Source organism: Kryptolebias marmoratus, linkage group LG2 (assembly GCF_001649575.2).
Source record: "Kryptolebias marmoratus isolate JLee-2015 linkage group LG2, ASM164957v2, whole genome shotgun sequence".
In the NCBI taxonomy this organism is placed as follows: domain Eukaryota; kingdom Metazoa; phylum Chordata; class Actinopteri; order Cyprinodontiformes; family Rivulidae; genus Kryptolebias; species Kryptolebias marmoratus.
Genome location: NC_051431.1, coordinates 10,434,332 through 10,458,930, shown reverse-complemented (window position 1 = coordinate 10,458,930; position 24,599 = coordinate 10,434,332). Strand labels below are relative to the sequence as shown.

Sequence of the window (24,599 nt, the reverse complement as noted above, 5' to 3'; positions counted from 1 at the left end):
GACTGAAAAGAAAAAAAAGAGAGACTTTATTTGGTTAAAAATACACTAAACAGAAGGACTTCAGTAAGATTGCAGATCCATCTCAGTTTATTGTTGTGCACACGGTTTTATGTCCATATCCACTGAAGGAGGCCAGCCCTCCTTCACCTCTGTCCCAACAGCTGCATCTGCAAAGAACAAGACTGTATTAAGAAGACGCCAACATACCTCCATCTGGGGTTCATAAAGCTAGTGTGGGACTTTCACGTATAATGAATCTGCTCCATTCAAGCCTTTGCAGAGTAAGTTCACACACTGGCGATGAAGCGGAACAGCAGTCAGTAAATTGGACTGGATTTAAGCAGCTTATTTAAAATGTGCTTTAAGTGGAGCGGCTCCCACGTCGATGCACCAGGAGCTGTGAAATTTTAAAAAAGGGATATTTCCTTTAAGTGGGGTTACGTGGGGAACGGATGAGCACACTGGGCTCTGGGTGGAAGAACCGTACAAAATTCTGACAGTGAGACAAGCAAATTTATGCCAACTAAAAAGGAACCTTAAAAAAAAATTGTAGCGATTTGAGCAAATATATTGTGGAATTTACCAGTGCATGACTTTTGATAGAAACCTTATCAAGAAAATAAAAAAAGAACTTTGGACAGACAGGTCAAAGTACTTTTGCAGTTTTCTGTCATCTAGCCATTTCTGCATGTATTTATTTTTATTTATTACCTTTATTTAGCAGTAATAAGTCGGCGGAATAAATGAGAAAGGTAAAACATTTAAATAGATGTAGAAAAATGTTATTTTATCAGGGTAAATGTAAAACCGTAAAACTCCTGCTTTGCATCTTAATGCTCATTAAAGAGCCATCACCTGACATTTTTGATAGTAAATCCTCAGTAACATTGCATACATAAAAATCAGAGTTTATGCCTTTGTTATTAGAAGATCAGAAATTCTTTCAGAGTAGATTGAAACAAAGGCAGCCGAGCTGGACTTTTATGTGCTTCTTATCTGAGGAGATTTCTATCCAAATTACACAGAATCATGGTCGAACACAGGAGAGACCACTCTTCCGGTCAGGGCTTACATCTCAAAGATAAAGGGACACTCCTTTGAGGACAGTAATCTACATATTTTGGACAGAGAGAACAGAAAGTTTAAGAAAGATGTAAGGTGAGCCATCTTTGTCAAACAAGAAAGACCAGCATTACAAAAGGTCTCACGTTTCAACTTTTCAGCGTTGAATCGAATCCCCAGACAATTCCACACTAGTTTGCACATTTGTGTACGTGACAAGAGCATCCTGTATCTGGATCGAGTCAACACAGACCCCAACAACTCCAGGAGGTAGGGGAAAAGAGTGATTTGCATACGAGTTTAACTCACAAATACAGAGCAGCTCACTACAGTTCGAAACTTCACTTTTCTGTTTGAATCGAGAAAGCTCTGAAGTCCTGAAGTAAGGCACTCATTGCAAACTCATGAAGACCAGTCAGAAAGAACAAGAAATCACAATCAAGTATGAACAAAAACTGCACAATATTTTTCTCATACCAACGGTTACTATGTCCCTAAACTAAAAGTTTGTAAGCTGATGCCAACTACTGCGTGCAAACAACATTTTTTTTTTGTTTTTAATTTTTACAGTTTTACTTTTGTATCCTAGTTATTCTGCCCAGTTACCCGTAACATGTTCTATTCTGCAACAGGCATTTCACATGAAACATCCATAATGGACTGCAGATCAACACAACCGATGTTAAGTGCAAGTAAACAAACTTTCATAAAAACAATTGTTAGCAAAAATGACGGGGATGACGTTAAAGTTCTTAAAACAAGGTTTTCATGAACTGCTTTGAAAATTCGCCTTGATCGTGGTTGTGCTCGGACTGACTGCTATCTTAACGTCCTCGGGAGAATTTCTTTGCGATTCTGCCATTCTGGTAACACTTTGTCTGCTGCAGGTAAAACACTGACTCCTGATAACTCCACAACAGCCCACTTAAAATAAGTCAAATATCTTAACTCTGTTTTTAAGTGTGTGACTTACCTGCAAAGGATCCAAGGCTCGAGTTATCAAAGAACTGTGTGGGGCGGCTCCTGGACAGCAGCTCTGAGCCCTCACTCGTATCAAAGAATCGGCTTTTCGGGGAGTTGAGCAGTGAGAATTTCGGAGAGTCCGGGGGCTTTCGGGGAGACTGCAGATCCTTTTTAGGTGATTCTAGCACTTTGTTGGAAGGAAGGAGAATTTTTTTGGGAGCGCAGAGGAAGTTGTCAGAGTCTGCAGTCATAAAGAAGCCCCTCTTGGTGGGAGTACAGGGTGAGGTCATCTTGTCCCCATCAGCTTTGCTCTTCCCCTTCAGCTTGATGGCTCGGTTCTTCCACTTGCTGATGTCTGCATGCTGACTGGACACCAAGCTGATGAGATATAGGGACAGAGGTCAGAGATGGTTTAGAACCGGTAAACAATTTCATCACTTCAACTCTTTTTTTGCTTCCTCTTGTTTCATCTCAAACTGCATGTGCTTCTAAATGCATCTTTGTTTGATGTGAATTCAGTCCATGAAGCATGAAGCTAAGAAAAGCTACAAGCCTTTTGGAATGATCTACAACAGCTCAAATATGAGACCTGATCTGACACCTGACTTCAGACAGGAAACATCAGATTGTGTAAAATGATTTCAGATTTTGACACATACAAAAAACGAAAGAGTGAAAAGTGAAACTAGCTGATTTTACCTTTCCAACTCTGTAATTTTCAGTTGAAGCTGCCGGACTTTCTCTTCCAGCTTGGTCTTCTCCAACACAATGCTGCTCTCGATCACTACACCTTTGGGATGAGTCAGTTTGGAATAAAGGTCCTTTCCCTGCAAGACTAATTTCAACACAACATTAGTGTTTTCAACCATTTGAATGTTCGACTCTTTAAAACAGACAAAAAAACCTTAAAAAAGCAAACATTGATACATCCAAGGATGTGTAACACTGAAGTATTATTAATGTTGCTAATGGTTTAATTCTGACATTTCTACGAAGGTGAATGAACCCAAATCCTCACAAGATTAAACAAAACAATCTAAAACCTTTTACCCAGCCTCAGAGTGGAGAGTTTACTGTGTAACAATCTAAGTAAACACATTTAAAAAGTTACAAGTCACGTTTTGTCTAGACCAAATTAAAATTCATTTTGACTGAATGTTCTGTCATCAATTAAAACCAACTAATACAGGATCCAATAAATAATAAATAAATTAAGCTTCAGCAACATCACACTTTCAGTTCTGCACTGAAAGAGAAAAACAAAGACCCAACACAAAAAAAATAAAAAGTATAACTCAGCTTTTGTGTATTTAAACAATAGTTACACCTGTTATTTTTTTTAAGCTCGGTGTGGACGGGGCTAAAAACTGACCCATAAACTGAGCTCTTTGGATATTGTCTGGACCAGCTTCCCAGCAGATTTATTTCTAAAATCTGAGTCTAAAAACAATCGTTCACTTCATGGTGGAAATAACAAAACCTGCTGGTCAGATCACTTTGTTTGGGGGAACCACATCAAACTTACAGGATTCGTCTTCTTGCTGCTGTGATTTCCTCAGAGCCTCCTTCATCTTCCTCAGAGACTCTTCCTTCTCGTTCAACACAGTCTTCATCCTCTGGATCCTGAAAGGAAAGGAGCAGAAACTCTTTAAAACTTTAAAGAAAAATTAAAAAAAAAACTAATTTTGGCTTTGAAGGAAAGACCATCTGAATATGTTGAGGTTTCGTTATGTGTAAAAACTGATTTAAAAATGGCAGAGAATAAAATAAATCTGAATCCAGTGGGCTCTTACTCCTGCTGGTGTTCATCTGATGTTGAAGTGAGCTTCACTTCCATTTGGAACAGCTTGTTGTGAAGTTTCTCCAGCTCCGCTGCACTGGGTGACTCTTTTTTCTAAACCAGGAGGAAAAATATTTCAGCTGAAGGAACAAAAATCCGTTAAAACCTCTTGGAACTAACGATATCCTCTGAAATAATATTTGGCTGTGAGTGGGATCATTCTTTCATTTTGTTTTCTTGTCCTGCGACTCGATTCGATAAGATAGAGGTGATATTTGTTATGTTGTGACTCTGTATTTTATTCTTTATTTATTATTTTATTGTCTTATATTTTACTGCTTTATTTTTATATTTGTTTGGACTAAAATGTCAAACACCTTGGCCAACTTTAGTTTTTAATGTACTAAAGAAAAAAAAAATGGCATTGTCAAAACCACTGAACAGAAACTACAATAATAAAGAAAAAAAATACTCATAGGTGTTTTGTACTGTTTTGAAAAGAAATATTAATATAACATTACTTCAGACTCTCGTAGCTTCTTCTTCAGGGTGTGGATTGAGTCATCTTTCTCCAGGAGGAGTGCGCGCGTGTCCTGCAGTTCGGTCTGTAAGAGCTGAGTGGCCCGTTTGTGCTGAGACACGCTGTCGTTGGCTTTTGTCTGAACCTCTTCCAGCTCTTCAACTCGTGCACGCAGAGTCTAAACCCCCCCAAACAAAACAAAACACTTGTCACCCTCCGGCAAACAGATCTTTGATTTTTAAAACAGGACTCGGGAGTATTTAGAGACAGTTTAAAGAAACGGAAAGTCTTCTCGTGAAAATTAGTTCCTATTCACTCGTGACGCAATCGATGAAAAGCAGCAAAAAAAAAAAAAAGGAAAATCAGACACTTTTTCACAAAGTAGTTTGAGCCGAATAAAGAAGGCTGAGGAGTCTCTTCAGCAGGTGGAAGGATAGCAGGATATCACTGAATAAAGATATATATTAGGTTTTTACCTTCTTGCTCATCTTCCATGTTTTGTCAAGAGTGTCAATTGTAATTTTTGTTTCTTTTCATAACTTGCGCATAGTTTGAGATAATTAGTTTTTGATATGGAAACTGCTGTACTTAGGAGTGCGTGTAAAGCTAAAGATCTAGCCTCTGTATTTGAATGGATGTGTTTGATTGCTTTGAAATGAACAAAATAAACAAACTATATTAAACACTGACAGATCCTTAACATGAGGCAAGTCTTGAGATTTATTCTTTGCCTCTATAGTCGCAAAACTGGTTTCATTTTTCCCCAATGTGCATCAAAATAAACAAACAGATCTAGACATTTTTTAAACATTTGTGATTTTTTTCCCCCTCATTTCTATTTAATTTTAATCGGTTCATGTCTTCAAAATGCCAATCTGTCCAATCTTGTTTTGTGTAAATGAAAGTGAACCAGACGGCAGACTTGCCTTGATGTTTTCTTCTGCTCGTCGCAGCTGCAGGAGAAGTTTTTGGTTGTCCTCCAGCAGGGACACTTCCGTTTTCAGAGGCGCTCCTTCCAGCGCCTGCAGCAGAGTGGAGCTCTTGCTTTTCTCTTCTCTGAGCTGAGATTCACACTGAGCGTCCAGCTGCTTTAGCTCATCCAAAACGCTGTTGTTCTCATTCACGATGAGCTGTTTGTAGAAATGAAATCATTTGTCGGATACTATTAGCAGAAAATCTGCAAAGAAAAAACCTCTCCAAAACAGCTCTCACACAAGAACTGAATGAGATGTAATTCATTTTTCAGCCACTGCTAAAAGCCCACCTGTAGAGACATCCTGCTTGCTTGGGCGGTTGTAGATCTGCGATTCATCTCTTGGCTCAGAATAACGTCCAGCTCGGTGAAGTTGACCGACTGGCTGCTCACGGCCCTCTCTAGCTGATCCTTAACCTTCTCCCACTCACGGATCTCTGCTTTTTTCTTAAGGCAGTAAGAAGCCTTGCTGTCCCAGAGTTTATCCAGAATGCTTTCCATTTTCTACAAACAAAACGCCATCATTTATTAATGAAATCACACTACAGTAATGACTGACAAATTGAACTTTGGTCATAAAATCTGCAGCCTGAACATGACTTGAGGAGCAAAACAAAATTACCTGACCAATTAAAACTAATTGAAAAATGGCTAAACTGTAAACCAGGACTATTCCTTTGACAAATATTACATGACTGCAGAATCATTGTAATACTAAATAACTAAACATTTTGTCAAACTGGCTACTAGTTGAATTAAAACAGATCTGCCTGGTGATTTTCTCTGAGGTGGAAGTCAGCGCTGCCACCTCATGCATCCTGCATCAACAGTCCTGCGAAAAAAGACATTTCTAAGGAAAATGAGCCCAACTTTCTTGTGCTCAGCTGGGAAAGTATTTGGGTACCGACTTTATGCTTTAATTTCCCATTGGCTTGCACCTCCTGATGAAGGTAAAATAAGTGCAAATGAAGCTTGAGATGACGTTCTGAAGATGGCAGGGCTCACCTGCAGGTAAAGCTGGCGTTTATCCAGAAGCTCGGCGAGTCTTTGTTCCCACAGTGAGTGGAAGTCAACATCTTTAACGGAGTACGTGGGGGCGTGCGCTCTGGACAGCAGCAGATCCTGCAGCCGCCTCTCCTCAAAAATGGCCAGATCTTTGCTCACCAACCCCTTAAACATTTTTCTGCAGCTCAGCGCTTGCAGATGGAGCTCCTCCTAAAGAAGCGAAACACGGGACTGCTCAGTCTATTATCGATTCAAACCAAAACATGCACAACATTTGGGATGAGAGCTATATTTGTATATACCCAAATTCTTAGGAAATTCTGCACAGTCTTCTGTCCCAGCTCATAAATGGCACGATGGACCTTTACTGTGGTTTTAGGCAGAGCGCTCAGGACAGTGGGCTTCAAAGAACCGTGCATCCTGAGAACACTGTCCAGGGGTGTAGAGTTATTTCTAGAACAAGTATCTATAAAATCTTGCAAAATTCCGAAGGACTCCTGAAATGATGAAAGAGTTCATTAGTGTCACTTAGAACAAACTTGTTCCTTTTATCTGCTGATTCTCGATGAGAGATGCTCTGTATGAAGAAGAGTGAATGTGGATTACCTGGAGTTGAGCAGTCGAGTCCTGCAGCTGTGACGACACAGACTCCTCGACTTCTTTAGTGTTCTGCTCCAAGACGTCCAACTGTTGTTTCAGGGTTGAGATGGTTGATTTAGCTTCATTGAGCAACTGAAACGAAACCATAGTTATGTAACTAGTCATAAAGACAAAACAGTTGTGTGTATTTTACTTGTAAAAAAACACAATTTATCAGGACCATTTAACCACTGTTATCTGTCCTGGACTGGAGATGCTGCTCAATCAACAGCAAAGATACTTTTAAAAGTGTCATTATAAGAAATAAAGAATTTTAAATGGGTTTCAAGCAAGAAAAAGAAAGCTAAGCTTTGTTTGCCACATTTTAAAAATGAATGAACTATCAAATGTTTCAACATCAACCCTAAAGTTGCATCTGGGCCTTTATGATACATGTTTTAATAACAATAATAATAATAAAAATCTCATAAAACAGTTGACAAACCTGCTGAGAGGCGTCAGCTTCGGCTTTAGCACAAGCTTGTTGTTCTGTTTGGATCTGCAGCTGCTGCACCTGTTGTAGAAACAAAGAGGAATTATTGGTAACAACAGTGAATCACAGGGGGATGTGAAAACGTTAAACATGAACCTGATTCAACAACTTTTTATAGTTCATACAAAACAAACACATGCTGGGGAAAAACAAGTCATTGAAACAAGCCTGAATACATTCAGCACTTGTGAAAATTAAGTACATCTGAATTCCAGATCCCTGTACATAAAATGTTTTAAGATCCATTTTCCTGTTTGGTTTTAAAGCTAAAGCAGGTAAAACATACACAAATCTAACTTCAAATTAATTTATCTTCACTTTCAAGCTTGAAGAGTCTTCATCCAATAATCAAATCGATCAGAATTTATCTGTGAAAAGAAGTAAAGCCTGATGCATCTCAGTTTACTCCCAGCAATCCATCTTTTCACGGCTGCTCTACCGACACACTGCATAGTGAACATGTGTCCATGAATCAGTATAAATCAGTTAATCCTCACATCACTATAATTTAGTCTTTATGCAGTATGATTTTATAATATCACCTGTTACTGCTTAACAAACACGAGACCAAAGTGGGATTAAATAATAATAGCAGCAAATTATAAATAATATTCAGTAAATAATTTGAACCTACGTTCTGTTGCGGAATTGCATCTCTCTCAGTTTGCTGCTGAAAGTACTTTTTAGTTTTGAAATGGGCTTTAAAGCCCATTCAAGTTGTTTTTCTCAGATATTCAGTGAGTTTGTTATTGTGAATGTATACCATCAGTACCTTGTCCTCCAGCTCTGCTCTGAGATGCTTCTCCTCGTCCTTCAGTCCCTCCAACGTTTCCTGCAGCCGATCTCTCTCCTCACTCAGAGACGTCACTCTGCACTGAAGCTTCTCCATCTCCTCTGTGTGGATCTGATGATTAGCCTCCTTTTCAGACAGCAGAGAATCCCGCTCTGCTTCAACACTCTGCAATTTCTTCACCAAATCCCCAATCTGTGAAGAAGGAAGCAGTTAGAGTCTCATCCAGCCTTTGAAACAAAAACAGTGCAGATTCAGTATAATGATATGCAGCTTGAACCTTCTGGTTTAAAGAGCACTCCTTCTCCTGAATTAATTGGTTTAGATCAGAGTTTAGGTTTCTCTGTGCATGTAGTTCATCTTGTGTAGCGTTCAGAAGCTCTTGTGTTGAGGAGATCTGAGAAAAAAAAAGTTTAAAAAATAGCATATTTATATCTGGAGCAGAATTTTTTTTTTATATCCATTACTCCTCCCATCAAAGACTAGAACACCAACACTGTGCTAGAAGTGAAAGGTTATGGAGTAGATAGGTGCTGAGACCTATCTAGCGAGAGATTTTCAACGTGGGAATGATTCCCATTCATTCCCGCGTTCTTGCTTAAAATTGGTCGCGTTGATTCCTCAATTCTATCAGGCTGCGTTGCATTTAAATGCAAACCTCGGCTTGTAGAGTTTCTCTCCTGTCCTCCAGCTCTGCTCTGAGCTCCTTCTCCTCCGCTCTCAGTGACTCCAGAGTCTCCTGCAGCTGATCTCTCTCCTCGCTGATAGAAGTCGCTCTGCGCCGCAGCGTCTCCATCTCCTGACTGCTGGCTTCCTTCTCCGACAGCAGACGGACTCCATCTACTTTCACAGACTCCAGCTCCTCAGTCAGTATCTGAGTTTGAGAGGAAAATCACAGACAGTGAAACAAACTGCTGACATAAACATAATATCTGCCTTGCTTTCTTTAATCTTGTCATGATTAAAAATGCACTGTACAAGTCCACATTAAAAGCCACCATTCGCGTATCATTTTTGCAAAAATCTTTAGCCATGCCTGGATTTCAGACTTGAGAGACTGGATGCTTGTCTCTTCCTCAGTTCTGCTGCTCTCCAGTTCTGCCATCTGATCCTTGAGTGCTGTGAGCTCCTCTTGAAGGACTCTGCTCTTCTCCTGAGACGCCTTCAGTTCCTCCTGTTTCTCCGTCATCTGAAACACATTACCAGCAGCAACTCATAAAAATGAAGACTTTCCAACAACAAAAATCTACAGGAACAACACAAAGGAATGGAACGCCTGTAAGGGGGGAAAAGGTTAATGCTGTAAAACAATATCTAGCTCTTTAAAAAAAATAAATAAGGGAGGAAAATCTCACCAGCTCAACATTTTCTTGAAGGCCAAACCTCAACTGGGTCATCTCTTCTTTGGCATTCTCCAACTTCTCCTCCAGCTGTTCAATCTGTAGCACAGTAGAGACAGTCAAATTAAAAGCAACGATCTTGTTTCATGGTAAAATACAGAAAGAAGGAAGGAAACTGAAATGGACACAATAAGAAGAGAATTAAGAGTGATATGACTGAACCTGCAGTCGATGTGCTTCTCTCTCATCTGTCAGTGGCTGTGGTTCAGAGGTGAGCTGCTGCTGGAACTCACATTGCATCTATAAAAGAAAAAATAAATAAATTAAAAAAAAACAGGAACTGCTTCAAGTCTGTAACACACTGAATGCTTACCAGAGCTGTTACATTGTTACTGTTAGAAAAGACTTCCTCATTATAAATAAAAATTTAAAAGACAACATGTATGAGGATTTAACCACTTCCTGATGTTTTTAAAAAGGGAACCGGTAGCATCTTAGGATCTTCCTTTAGATTCACACAAGTAGAAGTACTCTGAATCTTTAACGTTATTATTTTAGCATTGCAGGCCATTTTACAAAAGTAAGATCGGAGAAAAAAAAAAAAAAAAGCTGGTCTTGATCTAACCTTGTCAAATGATCCTGGTTTAATTGGTTTCACAAACATCAAGCCAGTCTGAGGGAAAACGACTACATTAATTATCTTAACTGCGACCAAAACTGGACTGAGTTTGAAAGTTGCATTTGCAAACAAAACATTATTTCTGTTGTAAATTTGAAGTCAACAGAGTTTCAGAGCCATTGTGGAGCATAAACCTGGTATGAATGTGGCAGTAAGAGAAAAATAAGTACCACCCTGCCTTTGTCTAAATAATTAAGTGTTTACATTTTTGGAACCTTTCCTATGGACTCATCCATTATTTCATACTGGGGTTTTACCATCTGCATCCTGTCCTCCAGCTCTTCTCTGAGCTGCTTCTTCTCTTCTCTCAGCCCCTCCAGAGTCTCCTGCAGTTGATCCCTTTCATCACTGAGAGAAGTCACTCTGCACCGCAGCTTCTCCAACTGCTCCGTTTGGGAAGGGCCGTTCTCCGCTTCCTTCTCAAGAATCAGAGCGTCTCTCTCTGCTCGTGTATTTGCAAGCTCCTCGGTTAGAATCTTCACCTGTTTCAAAGGGAATGAGCAGTAAGAACTTTAAGAAAGAAAACAGAATTAAATCCAAACCTTTTATTTTTACCTGTTGCTCATAATCTGCCTCTTTTTGCTCATACAGTTTTATTAGATCCGACTTTGTCTGGAACTCTTCTTGGATAGACTGCAGACAGCATTTGGTCTCTGTAAGCTATGAATGACAAAATGGGTTAAATTACCTATAAAAAGGTTCAGAAACTGTAACGTTTTAATAAATTACAATGCAGGAAGCAAACCTTTTGTTCAAGCAGAGCTTGCTCTTCTTGGTTAATTCTTTGCATGTCACTGTATTTTCGATTTTGTTCTTGGAGCTCCTCTTGAAGTGAACGCAATAAGGTTTGAGACTCACCAGCCTACAATATTAAAAGAAAGTAGAATAAGTTTTAGTCAAAGCTGGTGCGTTATGTGCACTGTCATTTTGTGCAACAACAAAAAAAAAACCATTAGTTTGCAGGTAGTTTTTAAATGTTTTTGTGCCTGCTCAGACCTGTGGAGCTCACCAATCAGCTTCTATTTCAATTTTGGAAGAAAACTTTCAAAGCATTTCACAATCTATTGTAATTTCATTTTTAACAATAATAGAAGCACAATCACTTCACCTACAAAACAATCATAATCATTATGATCCCTCACCATCTCTGCACCCCCCACCTTAGACAGCCTGCAGTGGACCAAAATCCACTGAGGAGGAATTTTAAAACAGACTTCTACTGATCTAGATTTTCTCTTTAATATTTTTGCTACTAAAAGTACAGGTTTAGATGTTTAATTATTTTGTATTTTGAACTTTGATATGAAAGATTGAGAGTGTTTTAAATTCCATAGTGTTTCTGCAGCAGGACAGAATAAGACTAATGGAGAAGTACTACTGTAAAAAGGAAAAAGGACCATTTAGCTTTAAATTTATCAGTAGGATGCGTTCAACATATTTGTTTTGGTCTACACAAAAGAATAATACAGCCCATCACCGGTCAGACTAAAGATAGTTACCTCTTGCTGAAGTTGAGTTAGTGCTTCATCATCTACCTGAAGTTCTTGGGACACCATTCCTGCTTGCTTATTTTGGGTTTGAGCCACCTGTAGGTTAAAAACACTTTTCTTACTGTCTGTGTTTTTAGGTTTGGCTGGAGTTAAAGTCCTTTGAAACCAACCTCTTGTATCTTGTCCTCCAGCTCTGCTCTGAGCTGCTGCTTCTCCTCCCTCAGCGCCTCCAGAGTCTCCCGCAGCTGATCGCTCTCCTCCCTGAGAGACGCCACTCTGCACTGCAGCCTCTCCATCTCCTCAGTGTGGGTCTGACTGCTGGCTTCCTTCTCAGACAGCAGAGCATCTTTTTCTGCTCGCAGTTTCTGGAGCTCTTCAGTCAGTGTCCTCATCTATTTGGTAATGGAAAAAAAAAAAAACTTTACTTCGAGGCTTCAATATGAAACCTTAGCACACATTTAGATTTTCGATGCTGTAACGAAATTAGCAGGGTATGAGAACTGATTAGGTTTCATGATTGTAGAACTGTATTCCAAATGGCTTTCAGGATCAGGATCCCTCCTCTGTCGTGAACATGCAAGATGTAGGTGAATATGGCTAAAATTATGTGAAGGGAATGAAATGGGATTTGGCCTTAGTTTTCCATCAGTATGTCACATGTGCACCCAGTAAAAACAGAACATGTATTGTTAGCCAAGTTTTATAAAAGAAAGAAAAAAAAAACCCTGCAACAATGCTGTCAATACTTAAAGGGCCATCCAACAACCGGATATGTGTAAAGACGGGTTTCAAGGTAAATAGTTATTCTAATTACTCTGCAGATAAGACAGGATGAAAACTTCATTGTACGAAATAAAAAAAGAAAGCCTTACATTTCCTTTGAGCTCCTCGAGCTGTGAACCAACATCATTCGGATGCTCATTTATTCTCTGTTCTCTTTCAGACTCCAGGAGTTTAATTTGCTTCTTCTGCTCCCGATTTTTCTCTAGCGCTGCCCTCAACTCATCCTGATTTTCAATCATCTGTTAGACATAAGATTCGTGTTATCAGCTATAAGGACAAGCAGCAGGTACCTAACATGCTGACGTTTTCCACTAGATTACGTGTCAACTCACCATCTCGACATTTTCCTGCAGGTCCACTTTGAGCTGGTCTCTTTCTGCTGTGAGATCAGCCACAGCAGACAGAAGCCTCTCCACATCCTCTGCAGGGCTCTCAGCGCTGCCTGCTTGCAGAGCCTCTTCCTCATCCTGCGCACCCTGAAGCTCCTGTGATAGCTTGACATTTACCTGAAGGTCAGACTTTAACTGGCTGATCTCCTCTTTGGCTTCCTTCAACTCCTCCTCCAGCCGTTCAATCTGCTGAACAGAGCAGATATACACAAATTAAAAGCAATGATCTTGTTTCTTGGTAAAATAACAAAAAACATGAAAACTAAAATGTACACAGTAAAAACAAAACTAAGAGTGATGAGACTGAACCTGCAGTCGATGTGTTTCTCTCTCATCTGTCAGTGGCTGTGGTTCAGAGGTGAGCTGCTGCTGGAACTCACATTGCATCTATAAAAGAAAAAAGTCCGTAACACACTGAAGGCTTCCCAGATCTGGTAAATCCTTACCCTTTGAGGAGGCTTCCTTACCTCCTGCTCTACTCTGACCTCCTCCTTCTCCCTCAGCGCCTCCAGAGTTTCCTGCAGCTGATCTCTCTCCTCACTCAGAGACGTCACTCTGCACTGAAGCTTCTCCATCTCCTCAGTGTGGGTCTGATGATTAGCCTCCTTTTCAGACAGCAGAGAGTCCCTCTCTGCTTCAAGACTCTGCAATTTCTTCACCAAATTCCCAATCTGTAAAGCAGGGAGAAGTTAGGAGTCTCATCCAGCTTTGGAAACAAAAACCCCAGTGAAGGTTTAATATAATGATATGAAACTTAAACCTCTTTGTTTAAAGAACACTCCTTCTCTTGAATTACTTCCTTTAAATTAAATCTTAGTTCATCTTGTGTAGCGTTACCTCCTGCTGAAGTTGAGTTTGTGCTTCATCATCTGCTTGAAGTTCTTGGGTCACCATTTCTGCTTGCTTATTTTGGGTTTGAGCCAACTGTAAGTTAAAAAAAACCCCACTCTTCTTACTATCTGTCATTTTGGGTTTGGCTGGAGTTAAACAGATCTGACAAGTCCTTTGAAACCAACCTCTTGTATTCTGTCCTCCAGCTCTGCTCTGAGCTGCTGCTTCTCCTCCCTCAGCGCCTCCAGAGTCTCCCGCAGCTGATCGCTCTCCTCCCTGAGAGACGCCACTCTGCACTGCAGCATCTCCACTTCCTCAGCGTGGGTCTGACTGCTGGCTTCCATCTCAGACAGCAGAGCGTCTTTTTCTGCTCGCAGTTTCTCGAGCTCCTCGGTCTGCTTTTGTTCTTGAAGCTCTTGTTGAAGACACTGTGGCAAACCATCCGTCTCTGTGGCCTGAAACGAGGACAAGTTCTGTGCATCAAAACCAAAGTGGTAGGGATGAAAGTTTTTAGTTTGGCAAAACAAGTAATGATTGGGGTGGAAATGAAATACAATAAAAATGAACTGGAAGAAGTTGGAAGATTGAATATCTAAGAAGCTTCCTGAAAGAAGTCTGTGCGTATCAGATGGTTTGGGGGGAGGGTTACAGGGTATTTACAGATGTGTGTATAATTTTACTAAGTAGAAGCAGAGTACTCAGTTACCTTGTCCACCCGTGCCTGCAGGCTCATCCTGTACTCGTCTCCTTCTGCTCTCAGAGACGTTATTGTGGAAAGCAGCTCCTTAATCTCCTCTGCAGAACTTTGAACTAAAGCACTCTGTTCCGACTGGAGAGCCTTCTTCTCTGCTTGCACACGCTCAAGTGCTTCGTTCAGCTGCTTCAGCTTCATAAAAAGACAAATGCCATCCAATTACAGCAACCCCCAAACCACGACAGTTGTGAAATAAGGCCAGAGCTGTCAGTGCTATGGAATCATAATCGTAAGGCTTACCTTCACGTCCCTTTCCTCAAGAAAAGCTACAAGTTGGCTCCTCTCAGCCTCGGATCGCTCCAGCTCTGAGTGAAGTAAATCCAGCTGCTGAGTGACATCATCGCACTGCTGCTTCAGCTCTTTCTCCCTCCCAGCGGAAACATCAAGATCTGCTTGAATCTTCAGCATCTCCTCCTTCGATGTTTGCAGGAGGTCCCTGAGCTGCTGAGCGTCCCGCTCACACCGAGTTCGACCTGAAAGCAGCTCGTCCCTTTGATCGCTGACAGTTTGCAGCTCCTCGGTCAGGCCACACACCTGAAACCGAGAGGAATCACAACATTTATAAGGAATTAAACGAACAGTCGTGCCGCACTGATAGCTCCTGCAGAGGACGTTTATGACACGTACCTGCTTTGTCAAGTTCTCCACCTGATCTGGAAGCATTTTAAATGAAGCCAGCTTCTCTAGCTCAGCTCCGAGTGCTTCTTCTGCCTCACGAGATGCAGTCAGCTCTTTCTCCAGCTTGGCCACGGTTCTTCCAAGTTCCACACTGTCTATCAGATCTGCACACAGAGAAAGGCTTAGAAGTCCCACCTGATTTTAAAGACCCAACCTCCTTCTTTAAACAAAGTCACATTTTATAAACAGCCAAAATATCAAATTACTCTGTGGGACTTTGCCATCTAGCAGAGTTGTGAGCTTTGTGTTTTCATCAAAAACAATATTCAGCTCTTTTTGGAGATCGCTCTGCATCTTTTTGCTGCGAGACTTCTCCGTCTCCAGCTGTGAAATCAGACTGTTCATCTCAGCCTCCATCTTCTCCTGCTTGGCAGTCAAGGTCACCTGAAGGAAAGACAAAACATAAATAAATGTTATGAAAGAACTTTATTGTGAGACCACATTATCATGATAATATGGAGGAATTTTCTACTATATGTTAAAAACACATGAAGATACAGATAGAATCTTCAGGCAAGATTTCCCACGTATCGAATGAACAAAAGAAATTATAAAGACATTTGGTCAACTGAAAAAGAAAAAACAAACAATGCAGTATACCACAATTATAATATTAAAATATACATTTACCATTCCAATATATTTTCTTTGAAATTTTTTCTAATCTATTTTTGACATGAAAAGCTCAGTTTAATCAATATAAATCATATTTTGAGTAATATTCTGACTCTATGCTGGAAATCTTTTGCCAGTGAAATAGCATGCATTGTCTCTGATTATAAACACATTATAACCATTTAGTCCATGAAGTTTATGTGATGGAACAGCATTTGGAAAGTTCACTTTGGGACAACACAAAAAACTTGGATGTCAAGAAAAACTTTTAAAGTTTAGTAGTGTAACAACGCTCTCTCAAAACATAGGTTTTTTTTCTTATTGGATGTAAAGTAGAGTTTTCTAACTCATAAAAACTAGTGCTCTCACTTACTTTCAGCTCCTCCAAAGCAATGTTTTCGCTGCGGAGAAAGGCCCACTCCTTCTTTGTGTCTCTGCTAACTCCCTCTGCGTCATCCAGAGAGCGACGGAGCGTTGCCACTTCTTGTACCAGGTCCTTCCCGCTCTGGGAGGACGGAGCGCAAAACATTTCCGCCTGAATATTTTATCAACATTCTATTCTCACATGCCAGAGTTTCTGTGCTTAGACTATAATACATCCAAACCAACATCTCACAAAACATTATTCTTGTTGCAGTATTTCTACCTGACGTTTCAGCAAAAGCAAGCACAATCTGCCTTAAGGTCAATAAATAAAGAAAACAAACATCAGCAAAGAGTGAAGTTAGGGCTTTTTGTGCATGCTAAAAATTAATCTTCATGTAAGCAATTAAACTCATCATTTAATTCAGCTGGGGTAGACTGATTACTAAATGACACTTAATACACAGTTTACTGCATTACTGAATGTTAAAGTGAGAGTCCAGTAGCTTTAAAAAGAACCTGCATGAGGTACAGGTATGTGCCTAATTGTTGTATTATCTACATAATAACAGCTGAGATGTCTTTTTAAATGAAAGTATGTTGCTGACTATAGTCAACTTACCGGCAGTTATTAGAAAAGTCAGGCTTAGAATGCCTCTGAACAAAAATTGTGTACATTTAGTCAAAAGAAGGGAGTGTAAACAAACGATAAAAGGACTGTCACATGCAATGAATGAATGAATGAATAAATCAAACAAAATAAACATACCATTTTTTGAAGCTCCTCTGCAAATTCGGTTTTCTTCTTCAGCTCTTCAGACAAGGTTTGAAGTTTGTTCTGAAGCAACAAAAAGCAGAGAAAACTCTTGATTTAACTTTAAAATCTCTTAAATAACTTCACATTTTCAGTCAATTTCTAACATGTGAACACTTAAAGAAGTCCACGAGATCCCACTGAGCTGCTAACAGATCACTGGTAGTCACAGGATCCATGTGGGGGAAACGTTTCAATGCCAGAAACATGACAGTAGGATGAACTAATAAAGTCATCATCTCACCTGAAGTTCAAGGCATTGGTCTTCAGACGATTTGATGGCCGTCTTCAGGCAGCTTACTTCCTTTTTTAATTCATTCTATAAAATAAATCAATTAAATTAAATAAACAGCGTCAAAATAAATTAATAACAACTAAAGACAAATGATAACAATAAACATTAAGCATCAGAATATTTTTAAGCATCTGAAAGTCTTTTTCATTCCATTTCAACATTTATCATAATACCTTCAGACTTTTTATAATCATCAAAAATAAAAGCCCAGTGCCATCAGCAGCTGAAAATAAAAGCCTCAACCATTAAAATGAACAGTAGATCTTTTTATAGCTGTTCCAATAGACAGTTATTTACAGAGAAGTCTGTGGTCATTTACAGTGAAAACCTTGTTGAGCTGCAGAAATGATCCACACAAAACATGATTTGTAACTAAAATAGGATGAAATGCTCTGATATTTGTGAGAAAGAAATTCACTTTGGAAACAGCCCCAGTCTCAGTCCAGTCCCGCTTCTTTGACTCCCCAGGCTGAGATCATTTTGATGGCCGTCTAAAGCAGGTAAGACGCTGAATACTGACAACTCTTCAAAACCCCACTCCGAAAACCCCAAAGTATCCTTTAAAAGGAAGCCTGAATGCATTCTTATCAGGCGCTTACCTCCCGTTCCTCGTTGATGTTCGCTTCCAGAGATTCAAACTCATTCAGTTCATTTTTCTCCTTTAATTCCTGCGACAGAACAGCGTTCTCTTTCTCCAAATTTTGAATCTGCTCCATGAACATCCCCAGCTCCTGTTTCAGATAGTCTCGCTCAGCAACCATCTTGTCCTATAAAGCACACAAAATCAATACTTTTTTTTACCATTTGAAATGCATGAACTGTGAAATTATTTCCTTCCCCATTTCTTCATGTTGGAACATTTGGATGTTTTATTTGTTGTTAAAACGGGTTCTTTCTTTTATTTAAGTCCTTTTCACACACGACACAGAAAATGAATGAATGGATTAACGTGTTAAAGCAGCAGGATTACATCATTTATGTCACTCATCTGTCTTTTTAAACATACTTTAAAACTGGCCTAAATTCAAACCTAGAATCAGTTTGTACCAAACGAGTTGCTAGAAGACTGGTCTGTCCATTGTTACCTTCTCTGAAGCCAAAGTTTCACAAAGCTGAACGATTTCTGCAAACTCCATCCTCATCTGGAAAACAACAACTTAATGTTAACGTTTCATCCCAAAGTTAGAGAGCAGGCATGAGGCATTCACTCAAAGGCACCGTACCTGTTTCGATTCAGCAATGCAGACTTGTCTTTCCAGGTCTTCTACCTTCTTGTCAGCCGTCACGGCTGTTTCAGCGGTTTCTTCTTTCTGCCGAGCTTCTGTTTGAAGAAGCTGTCTTTCCAGGTCTGCCGCCTTCTTTTCTGCCGCCGTCATTTTTTCAATGGCTTCGGCTCTCTGCTGAGCTTCTGCTTGGAGCTGCAGCTGCAGCTCTGCTACTTTCCCATCTAAACTTTCAGTTTTGTTGATGGCCTCCTCTTTCTGTTGGACTTCAGCTTCTAGCTGCGACTTCAAGTCAGACACTTTCTTAGAAAGCTCGCTCACTCGGTCAGGAGACACAAAGTCTGTGGAACTAAACAGAACATACAAAATACAAATGACTTCTGGCCAAAAAAACCACAGAAACACTGGGGTTTGTTTCTCATGTAGTGGAGTCTGATCCAAGTTTAACTTTGTAACTATAGAGACCAAATACACAATGTGGAGTCTCTCTATCTAGCTGAAGGAAAGGGGATTAATTTAAGGGGTTTAGAGATCATAGGTCTTTTTAGTTACATTTCCATAAGTACTCCTCACATCTTAAGACACGTATGTAAAAAGAATGAAGAAGTGTCATGTTTGTCTTATTAAAGTGATTGTTCAGATTTTTTTGAAGTGGGGTTCTGTTTACAGGTTACGAACAATCACGCACATACTGATGGTGAACAGTTTTCTTAAAGGACCCCAGAGTTTAATTCTGACTGGATTGACGAGCTAAAAGCCGATTTAAGGGAGGCCAAGACCAAAATGAATTCCTCCAGTCTTAAAACAACTCCAGTCTCAGAAACACCAAGGTGGTTTATGCAAAAGTTCTTAACCTCTTTACATTGCTGAACAGCAGAGGCTAGTGGATGAAATCAGGTAAAAATATCAAAATTCTACTTTTTCAAGCTGACTGAGCTATAAAACTGTTGCTAAGTGAAAAAGAAATGGTTGTTTAGCTTGTGCTATGAGCAAAACTAACTGGCTAAGTTTTGGTTAGCAGGGTTTATTAAAAAAAGAGATTTATTTATCTAAATAACAGCAAAAACCGAGTCCTCAGTTGATTTAAATTATCAAGTTTTGTCCAGCTGACAAAAATAGAGCTGTCCTTTTAGTGTGAATAAATCCTACCAAATCTAAAGCTGACTACTGAATACAATATGTTGAAAATAGTATTTTTTATATTTCCATAAGCAACATTTTGTTGTGACTGAGAAATACTGTGCAAACTTGTTACTCTTTGGAAGATACAGTGTAGTAGGTGAAAGACTTTCCACACATCCATTATTGCACATACAAAATTAAATAAGAAATAAAAAACAAGTTATTATAGCAGAGATTTTTTTTAAAAATGCACATTAATTAAGTGAAAGTAAAAAGCAGAGTGCCTTCATTCTAACATACTTCACTAATGTTATAGATCTTAATATTCAGATTATTCAACAACTGATAGTTACACTAACTGCTCAGAAGCTCACCTGTTGTTAATTCTGCGAAGAGTCACAAAGTTTTCACTCGTATCCATGTCATCTGACGGCTCCTCGGGGACCCCCCAAGGAGAATCGAAAAACTCATCACCTGTCAAAGTACATCAGGCTTATGTGCGCCGACTTTGATCAAAAGTATAAACTGTCACGGGAACAACTATAAGGACTTAAAATTAATTGTGTTGCTCTTTACCTTCGCCTATTTCCGTCAAACAGGAGTTATGTGCTTTCCCCTTTCGGCTGAAAGGTTCTGCAAAGGTCAAGTCAGACATGCCGTCATCGTCACCTGCCGAATGGCGGGCAAGCCGGAGCATTTTCCCTCCCCACGTCACCCTGCGTTTAGGCATCTTGTGACAGAACAAAACTCATCAGAACACTGACAGCAGAGAGGAAAATGTACTCCCAACAAGCACTTCAGTCCTGCCGTGGTTACCCTTGGAGCAGGAACTAGGTTTGAACTGGTAACAAGCAGCTGGGTGAGGTTTCTGATCCTGTCTTCTTGCTCTCTCTGGAGCTGATCTTTCTCTTGGAGCAGCTGAGACAGAACCTCCTTTTCCGTCTCTGTGGTCTGCGTGACCGAGGTAACCTGTGTGTGTGATCATCAACAGGTCAGATCAAGAGCTGTGGTGGAGAAAAAGTCGAAAAACACATGACTGGAGAAACAACCCGATTGGTCTTACCTCCTGAAGTCGTCGCTTTAAATCGACAATTTCATTACGATACCGTTTGAGCAAAGCGCCATCGTCTGACACCTCGGTCACATGTGGATCGTTCTTCATTTTCTTTGCCGTGCTGGCAAACTAATAGAAAGAAAGAATCTGAAATGAATCATCCACCTTAAATTGACCTTAGAGTTTGGTTTAAAACAAAGCGACTGATTTAACTTTTAGCCGACATCAAACTGCAAAAATCAGTTTTTACAAAGTGTGAAACGTAAAAGCAGAGTGAGTGGAAAAAAAAACATTTTGTTTAACCTGTAAAGTGCTGAGGGTCTCTTCCAGTGTGAAAGGAGTGATGGTGCAGATGATGACAGTTTTAGCATTTCCACCCAGGGAGTTCTGCAGGATGCGAGTCAGCTTGCTGTCCCTGTAGTTGGTGAACCCCCTAAAGACAAATTTAGAAACAGATTCAGGTAAACAAAGCTGTTGAAAATTAAAAAAGAAACCATCTTAAACTTCTTTTCTTACTTGACCAAATATGATCGTTTTACCATCATGAACTGAAGGTTAAATTTGGATATTTTGTGAAATACTTGAAACAAAAGTCAGATTAATCCAAACAAGCTGAATACAATGTATATTTATAATGAGTGCTATGAAAACACTCAGTAACTATTACAAATGTAATCCTTTAACTTTCACCACCTTAAAATGACTAAATGTTCTTAAAAAAGGTCAACATTTTAAAGGGTGAAATTAAAAGAAATGAAAAAATATATATATTTACCATCAAATATAAGGATTAGAAATAAAAAATACATATATTTGAAAAGTATAAGATGCACTAGTGAAGTTCCTCTTTTACTTTGTGATTGTGAACATGTGATCAGCTGCAGGAGATAATGTGAACAGATTTTTCTGTGAGACTAAAACTTCCAATAACCTATCAAGGGCAGGGAGAGAAAGAGCTGGTTCTGCAAATTTTTCCAATGGAAGCATGCGTGATATAAATAAGAGCAACAATCAGAAGTTATGGAAAGAAAATGGATGTGTGCTGAACGCCCAGTTTACTCACTTCTGGTTTTCGTCCGTCAGCTTCTTGATCACCTGACCGAGTGTGAAAAGACTGCGATTTATGTTGCAGCCTTCTTTGAAGCGTGCACCTATAATAATAATAAAAAAAAAGGTTAGATATTTTCGCACACACGCTCCTGAGCTGGGTTTGTGGTGATACAGAACCAGCAGAGTGTCAGCAGCTCTGTTTCTGAGCGGAGCACTACAAGATTCATACAAACTCTGACTAGCTCCATAACTGGCATAACAGAGGTGGGCCAACCCTCCATTCTGCCTCAGTCATGACATTAATAAGGTAAAAAGGCATTTCAGGCTCTGCTTTGCAGGGTTTATAGTGTGCTTTAAAAGCAGCACAGTTGTTGCTTCAGCCTACCTTCAGCTCCTGTTTGACTCGCTCGCTCAGAGCCAGCGAGATCCACTAAATTCTGTAAGACAAAAACATGAGTCACCAAATTTTTACAGAGCAAACAATCGTATAAATGCAAAAAAAAGGAGGCAGGGTAAATATGGGGAAAAAAGTGAAAAAGTCCATAAACTTACTAAATGAGACACAATAATGGCTCCATCGGTATTGTCTCCTGATGCTGGGTCACTTCTTTCCCGACTCTCTAAGATCTAATGATAAAATTATATATATAAAAAAAGGTTTGTAAATAAATATGCTGTCCGAAACGTTGTTGTTTGTTACTGAATATGGTGGCATTACTTACCATCCGAAATATGGCATGCGAGCGGCTGCTTCGCTGGTTCATTTTTGTCTTTGCGTATTGACGGTTTTCTAGAAAGCCACGTTACGAAGAAAACAAAGCGGTTGTGACTTACAGTCAGCAGCGAATGCCACAAAAAAAAAAAATTGTTTTCATGAACGATATCAAATCTTACTTTCTCCTTTCCTGATCCAGGCAAGAACTTGTGAAGTAGATGTAACCAGCTCCTCGGTCAGGTCAGCCACGTAGACGTTTTTCTGCACACAAAAACAGCAAAGCGTGGTTCACGGTGGGCCGCGTGTCTCGACCGAAAATCCGATTTGACAAAAATGAAAGGAACCGGCACATTTTAGAGAGCGTCTGGTTTCCAATCTTTGTTTATTGGAGCTGGAGCTAATAAATGACCGGCTACGGGAAATGATTTCATTCTGAAATCGGTGAGGTTTTTGCTCATTATGTGTGGAGCTTCAACTTTTAAACTAAACCTATAAAACTCTGAAGACAGATTTAACAAGACCCAGACCACAAGCATGGAACTTTACTAACATTGATTGTTTCTCGAACTTCCAAAGGTTTTCTCTTCCAGCTGTCGACGAGCAGATCAGTCACAGTCTCGTTGTAGATTTCCATGTAAGACACTCTGAGAAGGAACTCCTTATTCGGAAACTAGAAGTAAAAACAACACAAAACAAAAGCGAGCAGCTGTTAAAATATAGATTTCACAATAAACTGCAGCACGTTTCAAACAAGCTCCTCCATCCTTACAAATTTAATGGTTTTGAAGACATCTTCCACAGCCATAGGAATGACTCCGGGATTATGGTCAGTGCCCATCATCGTGAAGGTCTTTCCAGATGAAGTCTGTCCGTAGGCAAATATAGTGCCTTCCGAGCGAACACAGACACAGAAGAGCAGCTAAAGTTAATGGCATGAGCAAAGGATAAATTTTCCTAAATCCTCTTTACATCACATACCATTGTATCCTCCAACGGTGGAAACAACCAGAGGGTTGGCAATAACCTGGTAAACCTGACTGGTTGTTTCTTCAGCCCTGAACACCCGGTCTGTAAAAAAAAAAAAAGTTGGACAGTACACTAAACTGGGACTAATCAGGGTATTTTAAGTGGACCGCAAAATGCACAGAATATATTTTATAAAAAGGCAATATGTGTGGCAAATCATACCAAAACTAAAACTTTTGTTGGAGCTTCCATCATCAATCTGATGAACTGATTTCTGATCCGCTTTCCAAAACAGCTGAGGCTCTTCGTTCTCCGATGCAGCCAGTTCTTCCCTGAACAAGAAAAGAAGACATTCTCAACATCCAGAGCTTCTTTTTTCTCTTATATGGACCTCTTAAAGATCTAGTTCTGTTGGTCTTTTTTTCTCACTAGAAACCAAAGACATCATCACCAATAGTTAATGTTGCATTTGAGTTTTTAATAACAGCTTCCTGTGTGAGGATTTGTTAAAAATGAAACAAAGTGAAGTTCAAGCTTTCTTAACTTGTGTACAATGGAAGAAACACGACTTTATTTTTAAAACAAGCCAGACAAAACAGCAATAAAGCTGATAAAGAGTACATATATATATTTAAAAACGAGCACTTAATGTAACAGACTGCCTACTGTCTGATCTCCAGACTTCACGCCCGTTAAGTGTTGGGGAAACAGCCGCTAGCTTCCCGAGAGCCCCACAACGTTAGCCGGAAAAATCAAAATAACTGTAAAGTTCCGTAGTGTTTTATTTTTTTAATATTAATACTATGTTATAGGTAACCAGCCATGCTACTATAAGGAAACATTGCAGTGATTGTAAAAATAAATAAGTTCGCTTAAACTTTTTTTCCACTCTGGCCGAGTGCACGTTAAGTTTAGTAACACAAGTTTTTAACTGTTCTTGCCCAGCTTTAGGTGACGTAAACTGCTTACCTGGCAACAATCGGGCGGACTCTTACGCAGACTTTTACAGCCGATTCTTCTGCCATTTTAAAATAATGATCACAGTAAACTACTGAGACATTTCTTACAAAAAGTGGAGTCACTAACACTGCCTTAACCGACGTGTGTACTAGTATGTTTTAAAATTCTGCAGCTTCGTTTTGATTGGGTAACGTCATCGCGCGGACAGAGCCAAACGGAAGGGTTGTGGCTAAAAAACAAATAGATTACAATT

The 24,599-nt window shown here is 39.7% G+C and overlaps 1 protein-coding gene across 2 annotated transcripts; it reads right to left on the bottom strand.

Moving 5' to 3' along the window:
* On the bottom strand, positions 1 to 24,488 carry cenpe (centromere protein E). Of its 2 annotated transcripts, none has more exons than XM_017424595.3 (54): positions 24,356 to 24,488; positions 23,609 to 23,718; positions 23,399 to 23,488; positions 23,190 to 23,308; positions 22,971 to 23,090; positions 22,600 to 22,681; positions 22,428 to 22,495; positions 22,258 to 22,332; positions 22,091 to 22,142; positions 21,719 to 21,806; positions 20,959 to 21,088; positions 20,665 to 20,784; positions 20,418 to 20,570; positions 20,178 to 20,331; positions 19,976 to 20,075; positions 18,480 to 18,828; positions 18,342 to 18,398; positions 17,856 to 18,023; positions 17,206 to 17,280; positions 16,917 to 16,985; positions 16,158 to 16,289; positions 15,376 to 15,553; positions 15,119 to 15,273; positions 14,732 to 15,025; positions 14,444 to 14,623; positions 13,923 to 14,192; positions 13,744 to 13,830; positions 13,374 to 13,577; positions 13,216 to 13,293; positions 12,850 to 13,095; positions 12,607 to 12,756; positions 11,905 to 12,126; positions 11,744 to 11,830; positions 10,990 to 11,106; positions 10,800 to 10,904; positions 10,502 to 10,726; positions 9,788 to 9,865; positions 9,581 to 9,664; positions 9,262 to 9,414; positions 8,884 to 9,099; positions 8,506 to 8,622; positions 8,208 to 8,420; positions 7,388 to 7,456; positions 6,910 to 7,035; positions 6,606 to 6,800; positions 6,304 to 6,513; positions 5,590 to 5,802; positions 5,252 to 5,455; positions 4,327 to 4,503; positions 3,819 to 3,919; positions 3,551 to 3,648; positions 2,725 to 2,860; positions 2,036 to 2,403; positions 1 to 167 (listed from the first exon to the last, which is right to left on the bottom strand). In XM_017424595.3, exons 1-54 carry the CDS (start codon positions 24,409 to 24,411, stop codon positions 88 to 90), a joined length of 7,803 nt encoding a protein of 2,600 aa, XP_017280084.1. In that variant the 5' UTR covers positions 24,412 to 24,488; the 3' UTR covers positions 1 to 87. The 2 variants fall into 2 exon arrangements, with proteins under 2 accessions (XP_017280084.1, XP_017280085.1); XM_017424596.3 differs by having other exon boundaries at positions 12,850 to 13,092.
* Positions 24,489 to 24,599: the final 111 nt, after the last annotated feature.